Genomic DNA, 14,021 nt, shown 5'->3' on the forward strand with positions numbered 1-14,021 from the left:
CAGCCCACAGTCTCCACGGCATCCACATGCGGGGAAGTATCACTGTTTCCTTCTCCTGAAGGAAATTCCCCGTGGATGGTAGACGGGACCTGTGTCTGCTGGGCTACACAGACCCTCTCCCGTTTCCCTGCAGACTTTTAGTGTCCGGGCAGCGACGGAGAGTGTGACCAGGCTGGCCACACCCCCAACAGGTGGGTGGGGGTGCAGGGGTATGCAGTTTATTGGCGCTCCGGGGTCCCACAGACAGAGTCTTCACGGCATGTATCAGCTCCTCCGCCCAAGCAGGTTTAAACTCACACCTCCTTAGCAGTGGGAGCAGCCATCACAGGTGGACGCATGGTTTGTTCTGTGGCCCAGATGGCAGTCACTCTCTCCAAGGCTAATTCCAGTGCCTGGCTCAGTGTGACAGGGTGGGTGAGCTGCACATGCAGGCGCAGTTCAACTGGGGTCAGAGCATGCACAAACTGGTCTCGGACGAGCTCGCTCTGGATCACACTTGGCAAAGTGGTGTAGGCACATCTGCCCAGGCTCTCGATCTCATGAGCTAGAGATCGGAGCGATTCACCCGGCTGCCTCACACGGTTTTTGAATTCACAGCGTAAAGAGTCTTTCAGATTAAACACTCCAAAGCGCCTCTGCAGGGCACCCACCAGCATTGCATAGTCCTCTCTCTCCTCCAGGGTCAGGAGCAGCAGACATGCAGCTGCATCTTCAGTCAGGGACAGTGCAAGTTGCACTGCTTTCATCCGGTTGGACCACCCCGCCGCAGCAGCTAACAGTTCAAACTGCGCGAGGTACGCCTCCAGGCTCCCTCTGCCGGAGAACTTCAGAGTCATTGGACCGGCCAATACCGGAGGATGGGCACCGCCATCTTTGTTTACATTCTGGCCCGCGGCGCGGTCACGCGGCTCCGGCGCGCACTGAGCGGTGTCCCAGTGGCGGGAATCAGAAAAGTCCGGGTTCCGCGAAATAATGGTCCCAGAGGACATGTCAGCGCAAGTAGGCATGTCTAGGGAGCACTGATCCTCTTTCTTCACCTGTGGATGGGCATTCTCTCTGGGAAACATCTTTTCCAGTTTTAGTCAGTAGGGACGAATCTCCAGCTTCTGGCACCAATGTAATGCCCCGTAGTCACAGGTAAGAAGCACACGCCTTGTTTCTTGCAAACAGGTTTATTTAATAAAGTGGTGGCTCTCAACCGAGCTACTGTTCAGCCACAGCTCACGCTAACTCTCTCAAAAAACACAGAACAGAACTCGGACCTCCCCTTCAGTCCCCTCTTCTCAAAGCACAACAAATTGATCAAAACCCCCACAGCGCCCCCTCCTGATGCAACAGGGATAAAACAATAATACATCCCTACACAGAGCTATTACAGTATTATGTGTAATCATTAGCATTAGATAATGCCAATGCCCCAACCACCACCAATCATCACGCACACACCACTTGGGTGAAGTGTCTTGCCTAAGGACACAACGATAGAACTAAGGACACAATGACAGAAGTTGGTCCGAGTGGGACTCGATCCTCCAACCTCTGTCACAGAATGACTGTCACACTGTCACATGTACAGTGTACTTTTAGTCTCCAGTGTGTTTGTTCACTGTTTGCAGTGTGTGATTTGTAAATATATATTTATTTTGACCCATACCACTTGTTTTGAATATATTTTATATACAAATACACATTATATATTGTGTTTTGATATGATATATAAATGTACAGTAATAGAGCAGCTGGGTGTGCAGACACAGATTCCTCTCAGTGTGTATTAGTCATTGAATACTGCCACTAGTTTATGAGTTGTAAAAATCAAGCAAAAGCTTCACACAATGGCTTATACTCAAAATACAAGTCAGAGCTTTATAATAAAAATGTTAAGTGTGTTTTCAACATTGGAGTTTACAGTTGGCTTGATTTGGTTGGAAGCTCATGTTTTTCCATAGTTAAAATAAAATATTTATACTTCCAACAGCATTAACATACTACACAGGTCATGAGCAAGATTTTTGTCATTTTCATTGTATAAGTGGCTAAAGCAATTAATTAAAAGTCTTATAACAGAAATGTAAATGTGATAATTTGATTATTTTAATAAACCATTTAACTTGGATGGATGCAATGCAGCATGACCACAGTGCGCACGTCTGATGTCGCTCACAGTGGTCCATGGGACCGCTCAGGGAGTTTGTGTGTTTGCTCAGACTCGGGAGGGAACATTGCTGGCCAGACAAACATTTTTGACCAGTACACAATGGGTAACAATAAAATGAAGACTTACCAGAAAGTCCATGTTGTTGGCAGGACAGCGCACGCAGCCGTAGCTTCCTACTGTGTCCAGAGAGAACGGCTCAGACCAGGAGCTCGTGGAAATACGGAGCTGCAGCTACAACAGAATAAATCACACACTAAGAGCTTAAAGTTTTATACAGATAAATAAAATGAAGGTAGGGCTGCAGCTGATTACCATTTGGACTGTGATATTAGCATTTTTCTGATTAATCTCCCACCTCTTTATGTAAATGATGCAAAAGAGCAGTACAATTGTGTAAAAAATAAGTTAAAAAGCATGACATTCATGGTTTAGAACTGAGTTGGTAGTAAGATTATTTTGCCAAGTTAAAAGATAATTTCTATAGTACCTTGATATTTACAGATACAGACTATTCTTTTTTGGCGAGGGGTCATCATCTGTGTGTCCCCATGAGGATGTTATTGCTTTACCTGCTATATTCCTCAGTTTGTGCAATAAACGTATCCATCTTGCATGCCTTTCATTACAAGTGTTTTTATTGCTAAAAAAACCCAAAAATGGTTAATGCTATTCTGTGGAACATTTGAAGAAATGTAATACCTCAGGCAGAAAATGTACATGGTGTAGCTTTAAATACAATGTAGATGTATTTGAGCCTATTTCCAGATAAGGATTAGTTGAAATAGTTAAAATTATTTGTATTGTAGTTCACAGATAATTAAAGCCCATAGTTGGTTGTTACATCTTACCTTGCTTTTACTAAACAGATTCTTCTTCTTAAATGAGAACAGTATGATGTCTCTGTAATCTGCTGGGTGTTTGACGCTGACGTCCTCTGCTCTGTACTGCAGCACTCTAGAGGTTTTATTTATGATCCAGTATGGGCTGAAGAGAGAGAGGAGCAGACGGCTGGAGGAGCGGGACACATGAACGCTGACGTCGATGCTCATGTTGGGGTCGGAGTCGCAAACAAGGGTCACAGACAAAAACTCAGACAGGTCTGGTTGGATCCTCAGGTGTCCATGCCAGTCCCGGCCCTGGTACCTCTTCATTACCAGCGACATCATCTCCCCCGCAATACGAGCATTCAACAGGTCAGACGTACTGCCCTCTGGGAGCTCGAAGGAGTCTGCACAACTCTAGGGAGAAGAGAAGGGAAGAAATAGGTTGTGTTTACATTTTAGAGTTTGACGATTTCAGAATCTTTGATGGTGGCAAGAAATATTTTGCAGCTGATGTCGTCTACATTTCCTGGGAGTGTGGTGATAACTGAAGGTACTGCTCTATCTGAAGCGCTGTTACTCAAGTTATACTTCTGAGCTTTATTTTAATAATCTGACCATAAAGAATGGTCTAAGCGGGAACTACAACAGGTGAGCTGAATTTGTGCTCTTAAACAAGTCCCTCTTAAATAATTTTACGGTCACAAACTCAACCTCAGCTAGCTTCACCCCCCCAAGGAATGCTGATGAGATCAGCTGTAAAGTGTCAATATAGCTCTACCAGAGATTCACTGTTTTTGAAAGAGATATCCAAAATAGAAATCCACAAAGATGACCCTAATAGTTGGCTGCAGTTCTCAGTACCTCCAATAGGTAGCGCACAGTGTAGGGCAGCAGGTTCCTGAGTGTGGCTACAGGGTGCAAGTGGATGACGTAGGCCGGGTCCCACTCCATCTCTCCGTGATTTGCGATGTGTCGAAGCTCGTCTGGAATCGCCAAAGTGTTCACCATCAAAGGAAGCAACCCACTGTCTAAAGACGGGCACTGCAGCTGAGAGGACACCTGTGCGGAGAACACGTCAATATTATATCATAAAAATAATCTGGAGACTGAATGATTTGGGAAAAATATCTAATTTTGATTTTTCTCACACTCAGCGCTGTGGTTGGATTTATGATTTCTGTTTAAAATATTCTGTTCAAAGTTCAGACTGAAATCTGAACTGACAGACTAATACAAGAATCACATTTCAGAACATGTTTGTACAGATCAAAACTACAGGGTTAACAGCTTTTATGCAGAATAATAATCCCTTCAAAATCCATTCAAATTGTGATTAATCTTGTTAAAAGTAGGTCTATGCTCCAACACATTTTCATCCACTCTCCCTATTGGTCAGCCTTTGTCATGCTCTGAATGAGTGACTTACACTGAAGCGGCAAGGGGTGGGCAATACTGTCCTATCATAATTTTCTTGAAGCCAGATTATGGTTTAGATTTTAGAAAGTTGTAGGAGCGAAGACATAACCCCAAAAAGTGGCTTGGATGAGCAGCAAAATGTCTTTTTGTCCAGGTGACAGATTTGAATTGTTCTTTTACTACAAAGTAATCAAAGCTAAATAAATAATAATTTCCTACACTGCACCCTCTAGCCTTACCTCTGAACTGCGGTGGACCTGTTCTTTCCAGGACATACAGCTGAGGGAAGGGCCATAATGCTGCTCCATGGGTCCAGCCGGGCGAAGAAACAATTGAGATCTGAACATGCAGAGGGATTGGGTCATTTCTTTAGGGATTTTTAGTTTTTTTTTTTGTCTTGGTTTAATGTCCATATGATCCTGGTTTAGTCCTAGAACTCATTTGTTCCAGTCACAAGAAGAAAAGTCATGAATTTAGCTTGGTTTTCATATGCTGCCTGATTACGAACTGGTTTTATTCTGCCTTAGTACCGGCTTAGTTTCATTAGCTACAAATGTATTTTTGTGAATCAATTCCATTTTAAAGCAAAGTCTAAAGACATTTAAAGGTTGTATTTTTATTATTAAGCTGTTTTAGATAAATACTGCTCTTCCTAAAGAAGACAAATGTGTAATTTAATTTATTTAATATCAAATATCCGAAAGAAAGAATCCTATGCCTTCTTTAATTAAAACTTTCACAAATTTCCCCAGTTCAGAAAATGACCAAAAATGGTGACCTGTATGCCTCTAGGGGGATGTGGAACTCCTTCTCTGGTTCAGCCTGTCCCAGCGGCTGCATGTCTCTGGATGAGGGACAATACTTCAGGACGGTGAATGGGACCGAGAAATGGTTTCTGATCTGGACAGAACAAACAACACAAAACAGAAAGAGGTCAATTAACTTCATAAATGTAGTAACATGTCATGATATCCTTAGAGTGAAAAAAATGAGCCCTTCAAAATGGCACCTATAATGAGGGATGTCACAGTATAAAATGTTTACTTTACTTGACTTTATTGGAGTTTATCTTGACTTTAAATTACATTTATTATGTTTTTACACTTCTTCCCTTATAAATAAATAAACAATGAGAATCTATAACCGAAAACTGAAACAAAAAATTTAAAATTCTGCTGTATGATATTACTAGGAAATGCTGTTGTTTTAAAAATTTTACACATTTGTTAAAGCTGCAGTATACATATTGTAGTCAGGTAGATGTTTTTCTTTTTCCCAAACTGAAATTTATCCAGTGGTGGAACGACTACTGAAAATTTGTACTCAAGTAAAAGTACAGTTACATGGCCAATGTACTCAATTACAAGTACATGTCTGCTGCCAAATTGCACTAAGTAAAAGTAAAAAGTATATAACTCAGACTATAAGTATACCGGTATAACTATAAGAGTACTAGTTACGAGTTCATTTTTAAATTGGTGTAAAAATGATGAACATTTTTGTATAAAGTTCGCAATAATATGAAACATACTAACAGCACCAATGATGAGAAAACATACTGGTAGAGGCTCAGCTTTAAACCCCATAGTATAAATGCTACTGCTGCCTCCTCACCTGCAGGGGCGCTCTCACAGTGATGACCTTGTTTCCCTCTGCGGCATCGATCTGCAGAAGCACGGACACCGCTTCCTGGAGCGCCGGACCACGAATGTTATAGAGACGCCTCCCAGGCCTGTCCATGGAGAGGTTTGAGATTTCACTGAAACCAGATGGCACTGCAGGGGAAACAAATAACATTATTAAGTCTCCTCTACTTTATCGGACCCTTTCCTCTGCTCCGTCTGACCCTCTCCTCTGCATCCTCTGCTCCATATGACTATCCTCTGTTCCAGCTGACCCTTCATGTTCATCCTCTGCTCCATCTGAACCTCTTTTCTGCATCCTCTGCTCCATCAAACCTCTGCTCTTTAACTACTGTAATTTCATGCTTTCCCTACATCCATAAATCTCCACATTGGTCTTCCTCTTGGTCTCCTGTTTATTGGCTTGTTATTGTTCCTGATGTATACATATTAATCCCTAGACAGTAATGCAATTAAAATGAGGCTAAGAACAATAGCTGCTAGCTTCAAGGCTGAGCTGTGTCCAAGTTTAGTCCTTTGACTAAGCCACAAAGAAGACAGAGAAGCCCAGTGTGTAGCTGCTTAACTTGAATTTCCCTTGGGATGAATAAAGTATTGATCTATGTCTAGGAAATTTGAGCATTGGAAACATGAAAAATCACCTGCTGATGTCACAAGGTGTACCCATATTTAAGTAGAATTATAAAAGAAATGAATAATGAAATGAAATGTATGTAAAATCTAAAAAATGAAATGTATGAATAAAAAATGAATGAACAATATTGTAATAGGCTAATCGGCTTTGTTAGTTTGAAATGTAGTTAGAAAGAAATGAGAGCATGCATTCAAACTAATTAATGTTTGCCTTTCCCTGTGAAAACAATATTACTAAACCTAATTGACTGGACTGTATACAGACCGATGCTGAGGTTGAATAGGCAGCTCTCTTGTCTCTGCAGAGCTGACAGTTTTCCTCTGGACAGTGGCTCAAACGTGGAATAGTCCAGGTCCATGCTCTGATCCACCGATAGTTCATGGAGTTTCCCCTGCTGCACTGCCCCCACTGGCCTCAGATTGGCGCTGTGCTGCACAATCAGAGGGATGCCCAGATGGTTCTTGATGGTGAAAGGGGGCTTTTCTTTGAGAGTATAGTCAAATGTGGATGCTGTGCCCTCTGAAAATTCCTGGAAAAATACAGTATTCCACAATTCAAATTCAACACTGAAATCCATATCAATTTGATTTGTTTGATTTTTACACATTACCCTAGCAGTTTCATCTAACAGCCAAAAGGTCATGGGTTCAATTCTTGGGTGGCTTGTGTGTGGAGTTTGCACATTCTCCCCGTATTTGGGTGTGTAAAATGCTCCAGCTAAGTTAGTCCTGACCAACACTAGCTCAAGATCTAGAGATGGGTCTGACCCTGCAGCAAGGATGAGTCACATGTAAAGAATAAAGTATACCTTAACATTGCCTCTTCATGGCTCAAATCAGAGTACAGGGCCTTTAATGTCACAGTAAAGTGCCCAGAGACCATTCACTAGCTGGGTTCGCAGTCATGATCATATTTTGTATGTTTAAGGTTGATGGGGGACATCAAAGTACCCGCAAAGTACAAACTTAACAGAAAAAGGCTCCACATAGCTCAGGAACTTAACCGAGGACCTTCTGACTGTGAGGCAGGAATGCTCCCCACTCTACCTTAGCCAAGTTGTTGAGGACCTGGAGGCAGCTCTGGGACAGTGTGATGTTCATAGTGTCCTTGGAGCAGATGGTCACTGCTGTCCGAGGCTCTGGCAGAATCACAAAGTCATCCCCATGAACCGGGCTCCTGTCCTGCACCGGGTTATTCTTCATCTGAAACAACAGTACAACAGGTCAAGACTAAAGTTTATTATTGTCTTCCTGTGGATAATCAATGAGAAATGATAAAACTGCATATTCCAGGCATCTCCATGGAAACATGCACACTGAACCTGGGTTGCCAGTGTCTTAACCTGTAGACAAAGGACAGATACAGGTTTTTCTCATTCTCAGTATAGGGACAGGCTTCATGTGAAAACTCAGATCCTCCAGAATTCACTCACTGAGCTGCAGGGGCTGCACTAGCACTGATTTATTATTGGCTGCAGGTGCTGGGGTTTAGGGAGTGACCATTCAGATCAGAGAGAGTTCTTTTAAGTTTAAACCAACTGGATGAGAGACTTGTGAGACTCATTCTGCTTTCTGATTGGATAATCGTCTTGAACCAAAACGCCAAATTATAACATAACCACAACTTGGCCATTATGTCCAATGATTTCATAGTTGATAATAAATCAGCATTAGAATTGTTATCTATAAAGGCTTTCAGCTTCTTCTTATATGGTACCATTTTGAAAAGGGTAGAACATTCAAAAGATAAAATATTATGTCTTGAACTGTTAATTGTGATGCAATTTTTAATCATTCTGAAACCCATGGATATTTGATTTGATTGGAACATGTTTACCTTGTATTCAAGGGAAGAGATAGGTCATGTTCGTGAAATTTTAAATGCTACATAGAATGCTTTTAAGTAAATAAAACAATATTTAATAAATAACAGTGTTACCTCCAGAGCCAGGCTCCATCTCCGAGCGCCGCTGTCCACTCTCTCTATCAGAGGCTCCCACACAGCATGAACCTCATTGAAGTAATTCACCTGCAGACAGCACAGATAGGTTTAGTGATCAATTTTTTTTATGTTTTAATAATAAGATTCTGTTCAAAGTTCAGATTTTAAACATGTCCAGAAGAATTGACAAACTAATACAAGAATCACATTTCAGAACATGTTTGTACAGACCTAAACTACAGGGTTAGACGTTTTTCTTTTATTAATTTTTTTGTGTAGGAAATTACGATACTTCAAAATTGCAGTCTTTGCGATCTGACAATATTATCTAATCAAATAGAAATTTTTATTCAATTGTGATTAATCTAACCTGAGGAGTAATATTTCATGATAAAATAGTCAAATATGACCATCTTACTTCCAGAGTCATATCACCGGTCAGATGGAGCAGAGAGGACCAGTTTTGGGCGTGTCCACTGAAGGAGGACTCAGCCAACAGCAGAGGGACAGTCCTGTGTCCCAAACCCGACTCTAGAGTCACCTGCACCACCTGAAACACAGAAACTATAGGATTAAATACAAGAGTAAGCATAAGGGACAGGAAACTATGGCGCAGAGGTTAAAATGAACCTTTATATGCAAATGTTGTGAAGAGTCACCAAATCTGAGCCAAATTAACCCCTACAAACGCCCCTACAAAATGCTATTTACATGAAAAGTTAATGGCAGCTTTTGTTACCTGAAGGTCAGACAAAACATGGAAAATGTCATTTTGGGTCACTGTATTTCATATATTTTATAACTGACAACAGTAAAAGTTGATTGAATTATTCCAGTTATTGGACTATCTGACTTTGCTGTATTGTGTTGTCCTTCCTGATGACCTTTGACCTTACCTTGACCTCTGCTCTGAACCTCTCTCCCTCATTGCTCCCGTCGCTCTCCTTGAAGCTCTCGGTGACCTCAGTGGCCTGGTCCACGCCCAGAAACCACAGGTTACTGCTGTAGATATCCATCACCGACCAAAGATCTGTCACGTCAGGCTTACTCTCCTGGTTCAACTGAGCCTGGGGTTTAACTGAGGTCATGGCAGAGGTTATGGTCATCACTGTGTTCAGGATCACCGGGGAGATCTGAGGGGAACATGACAATGTTTTTTTTTTTATTAACATACATACTAAATATATACAAAGATTAGAGTCAAGACAAGATCTCATTTCAAAAGATCTTGCAAGATGCAATTGTGCACATATAAGGAAAATGATCTTGTGAGATTTTTCCCCCTGAATTTACATTTTGTCTGGACAAAAAGGTTTAAACACTGGTAAGATATATAATTTTAGTAGTTCCTGTAGTTCCAAAAAGCAGTGCTACAAAGACAGCTCAAGTATGACATAAAATAAACAAAACAGTGAGCACAGAATTGATCACACTATGTATTAAAAATGAAAATCCCATCTTGTGTCGTTCTCGTGGATCCAATCTCATGGTGTGTGCCGTCTCATGGAAATTGTATCTCATCCCATCCCTAACAAAGATACAGAAATTCTAAAGTAAAATACTTTTATAAAATGTATTACCTTGACGATGACCTCCTCCACTGTCACTGAGCCACTCAGCGGTTTATTTGGGTGAGTCTCAGTTTCCAGCACCACAGAGCAGGGCCGCAACACCTGTTGAACAAACCAAATTAGCCAATAAAAACATAAAGCAACCAAAGGCATTTTGGATTAATTAGACAAGAGAGTAAGCAGGAGAGGCTGAGGAGACTGCCACTAACCCCCTGGTTAAAAGCATTATTTGTATTGCCATTGGCCTCGCGAAGTACATTTTCCTTAGCATTTCATGTTTTAGAACTTAGAATAATGGCTAACTTTAGAACTACACATCATTGTTTAGCTTTACCACTCCCTGAAATGGGTGTATATAGACCCATATAAATTGGTTGGCCGATATATTGGCTGACCTGCTGACTAAAGGAGAGACCATTCACTTCATTTGAACAGTTAAATGCAAAGAGGGCACTGCTCAAAATGAGACCACACCATTGATGGATCTGCAGTGAAATAAGGTGGTGAATAAGTTTGTGAATTTGGGTAGAAAATTTGGTAGAAATTGGCCCAAAAACATCGGCAGATGTTATTGGCCATCAATTGTTCTGCTTTCTGACTAATGTTACTAGCTAACATGCCTTGACATGCTAAAATAAGCATGTAGTTGTAATGAATGTGATTAGATGGCAGAAATGCATCCAACGAGTCTAACAATGATTTGTGGACTTTAAAATGGAGCAAGCTAACATTTGATTACCAATTAGAAAGGTTGACTAAAGCTGGTGATATATAAGATAAGTGAGGATTTTGTTTAGTTAGTGTAACAATTTTTGACATCATGACATCCCTAAACTTTCCTTAGAAAAAGTCATACTGTTACCGTAGTGACGGAAGTGTCGTCTTTTCCCCTGATAAATGGACAGGCCAGGACACGGAGCTCTTTCAGCCATGCGCTCATGCTCTGCCCTCCCTCTGCTGTGGTCTGAACAGAACAGTCGCACTGAAAGGAGACCACCAGAGCCGGAGCATCAGCCTTCATCAAACTGGCCACAAACACCACTTCTGGGTCCACCACCACTGCACGCAGACGCAGCTGAGAGGCTGGGGAGAGTCAGTAGTGAAGAAGTACTCAATATCTAGTCCAGTACTATTAGACAAGCAAGTAGAAAAAAAACATTAAAATCTGGTCTTTTTGGTCTTAATGCCTAAGTATTTTTACAAACCCTTATTATGAAGAATGAGTAGACCTTAAAAAATATATGATTTGAAAAAGGTGTTTAAGAGCTATTAACCATATTATAAGGCGTTCCTTTATAATTATAATTACCAATAAGTTGATATAGTAATTATTGTGACAGGCCTACATATAGTGCATTCACACAGAAATAGGGATGCAACGATCGAGCTTTTTCTTTTGGCTTTAAGTCTCTGCCCTGGTATTGGTTGATATCGGGTATTGGCAAAGGCGCATATATATATATAATATATATATATATATATATATATAATATATATATATATATATAATATATATATATATATATATATATATATATATATATATATATATATATATATATATATAAATATAATATAATATATATATAATTATAATATATATACATATAATATATATATATATAAATATAATATATATAAATATAATATATATATATATATATATATATATATAAAATATCCAAATGTGGTTGGTAACTGATCATATTTATCATTTAAAGTAAGTAGAACAACTTTGTAAAAATGCAAGTTTAATATTATGAGACATTTTAAGTCAACATTTGCCAGTAAATTGTCTTATTACACCAATTTATAGACCAAATCGTAATATCGGCTGAACTGATATCTTGAAAGATGATATCCGATCTACCTGCATTGGTGCATCCCTACACAGAATAATGAAAATATTAACCTAAATGTGTACAGATATGATAAGTTACATGGTTCAGGCTTGCATAAATATGATACTGGTGAGAAAATAAGCATAAACGCCATTGGCAGATGTACTGAAATCAGTCAGAAATGTCTTGAAAAATTTATATAAATTGTTTTGTATAAGCATAACAAAGCTAACAAATTCTAAACTACCAGGGATGTAACAATAACTGAAATATTATTGTGATGGACTACATAAAGAAGCGACCACTTATTAAGCACTTTTAAATCTTATTTCTTCTTAAGTCTTGTCATGCCATTTTAAAAGGAAAAAGTAGCATATTAACAATTTCAGCAGCCTCCAAATAATGTCACAATAAATATCGTGCTGTGAGATGCATATCATGAGATTATGATCATGATAGCCTCACCGGTCTTGTCTCCACTGGCCGCACCCGTGGTCTGTCTCAGTGGTAGCCTCGCTCCCTGTGCTGAGCTCTGGGGTCGGCTCTGTGTTTCAGGAAATGCCTTGACAAAGAACTCGGCCACAGCCATGAGGAACTCCACACTGGCACAGAGGCTCATCTTATGGAGCTCCGCCACCAGCTCTTGCTCCTGACCGCTCCTCCGAAGAGTCAGGTCGATCATGGGCTCCATACTGCCCTCGTCACGCCTGCCCAACATCCTGAAGAAAGAGAGTGCCAATACGAGATTAGTATATATCCAACTACTGACATCTGTATTTTTTCATAATATTATAAACATACTGATTTAAAGTGTTTACCTTTTATAAAATATTGTACTACTAACTAAAAAGTACTTGAAAACCAAAACAATTAACCCATGTAATTAGATCTAAGGTAGATAGATTTTTTATTTAAAATTTCATAAATATGACCTGGGACCTCTGTCCCCAGATACAAAGTAAACATATTCAGATCAACTACAGCTGTACTGTTGGTTTATTCTTAAGTACATTGTACATGATGGAAAAGTTTATGTTATAATTTGGCATTTTGGTTCTCAAAAAAATTGCAGAATGAGCCCCACATGAGTTTCTCACTTGAGCTGCCTTAAAGGAATTTTTCTGATCTGAATGGTCACTACCTAAACCACAGCACCTACAGCCAATCATAAATCAGTGCTAGTGCAGCCTCTGCAGCTCAGTGAGTGAATTCTGGACTTTCTGAGCTTTCACATGAGGCCTGTCCATATACTGAGAATGAGACACACTTTTCCTCAATATGTTATGGCAACTCAGGTTTAGTTGTGACTGTAGTTCCATTTTAAAGTCAGTAAGTGTGCAGGCTACATATCCTCACTTTAAGTTAACAGCACCGGGAGAGAATTTTACTTCATAAATTGATGAATAAAAATAAAGAAAAGAAAATATGCTGTTTTCACCGTGACGTGACCCGGTCCATGTTGTCTCTCAGGTCGTCCAGAGAGCAGGAGGTGAGCACAGTCTTCAGCTCCATATTCCCATTCTTCAGGACTGTCCCAGAGGCTCTAAGCTGAAGAAGGGCAAACTGACCCAGACACAGACTCTTCTGGTGCTCCAGGGCTGAGGGCTAAGGGGAGTTCAACATATACAAGTCAGAGCGACTCACACAAGGTTCAAGTAGATAGATTTGGCTCATTATAACATAGGGATGGGTAATATGGCAAATGAATGAATCACAATGATTTCCTCCTATGGATATCTCATTGTATTTATTCTTAATAAAAAACAAAACATGCCTGTGGTTACGTTTACAATATGCATACCAAAAATTTGATCAGTATCTGGAGTGACTGGATTATGTAAACAGTGGCTGTGGTTACATGTGTGTTCAAAATCTGATTATTTCATTTGTGGAGTTATAAGATAATGAAAATGACATTTAAACCAGGAAATAATCAGGTTTCTTTCTGATCCATTTTTTCTTTCTGTGTCACTGTTGTTGACTTATCTTGTTG

General features: G+C 40.1%; 1 protein-coding gene across 1 annotated transcript in view; it reads right to left on the bottom strand.

Moving 5' to 3' along the window:
* vps13c (vacuolar protein sorting 13 homolog C) overlaps nt 1-14,021 on the bottom strand; it is an 81,263-nt gene that overhangs the window by 26,431 nt on the left and 40,811 nt on the right. Inside the window, exons 48-62 of the mRNA XM_055232097.1 lie at nt 13,467-13,633; nt 12,494-12,747; nt 11,050-11,270; nt 10,197-10,289; nt 9,513-9,749; nt 9,035-9,166; nt 8,614-8,703; nt 7,722-7,877; nt 6,940-7,204; nt 6,013-6,173; nt 5,177-5,298; nt 4,638-4,737; nt 3,844-4,041; nt 3,007-3,396; nt 2,285-2,389 (exon numbers count right to left, since the gene is read on the bottom strand). Coding sequence (XP_055088072.1) covers nt 2,285-2,389; nt 3,007-3,396; nt 3,844-4,041; nt 4,638-4,737; nt 5,177-5,298; nt 6,013-6,173; nt 6,940-7,204; nt 7,722-7,877; nt 8,614-8,703; nt 9,035-9,166; nt 9,513-9,749; nt 10,197-10,289; nt 11,050-11,270; nt 12,494-12,747; nt 13,467-13,633 — 2,691 coding nt within the window. The remainder of the gene's footprint in view (nt 1-2,284; nt 2,390-3,006; nt 3,397-3,843; nt 4,042-4,637; nt 4,738-5,176; nt 5,299-6,012; nt 6,174-6,939; nt 7,205-7,721; nt 7,878-8,613; nt 8,704-9,034; nt 9,167-9,512; nt 9,750-10,196; nt 10,290-11,049; nt 11,271-12,493; nt 12,748-13,466; nt 13,634-14,021) is intronic.

Source organism: Periophthalmus magnuspinnatus, chromosome 3 (assembly GCF_009829125.3).
Source record: "Periophthalmus magnuspinnatus isolate fPerMag1 chromosome 3, fPerMag1.2.pri, whole genome shotgun sequence".
Taxonomy (NCBI): domain Eukaryota; kingdom Metazoa; phylum Chordata; class Actinopteri; order Gobiiformes; family Gobiidae; genus Periophthalmus; species Periophthalmus magnuspinnatus.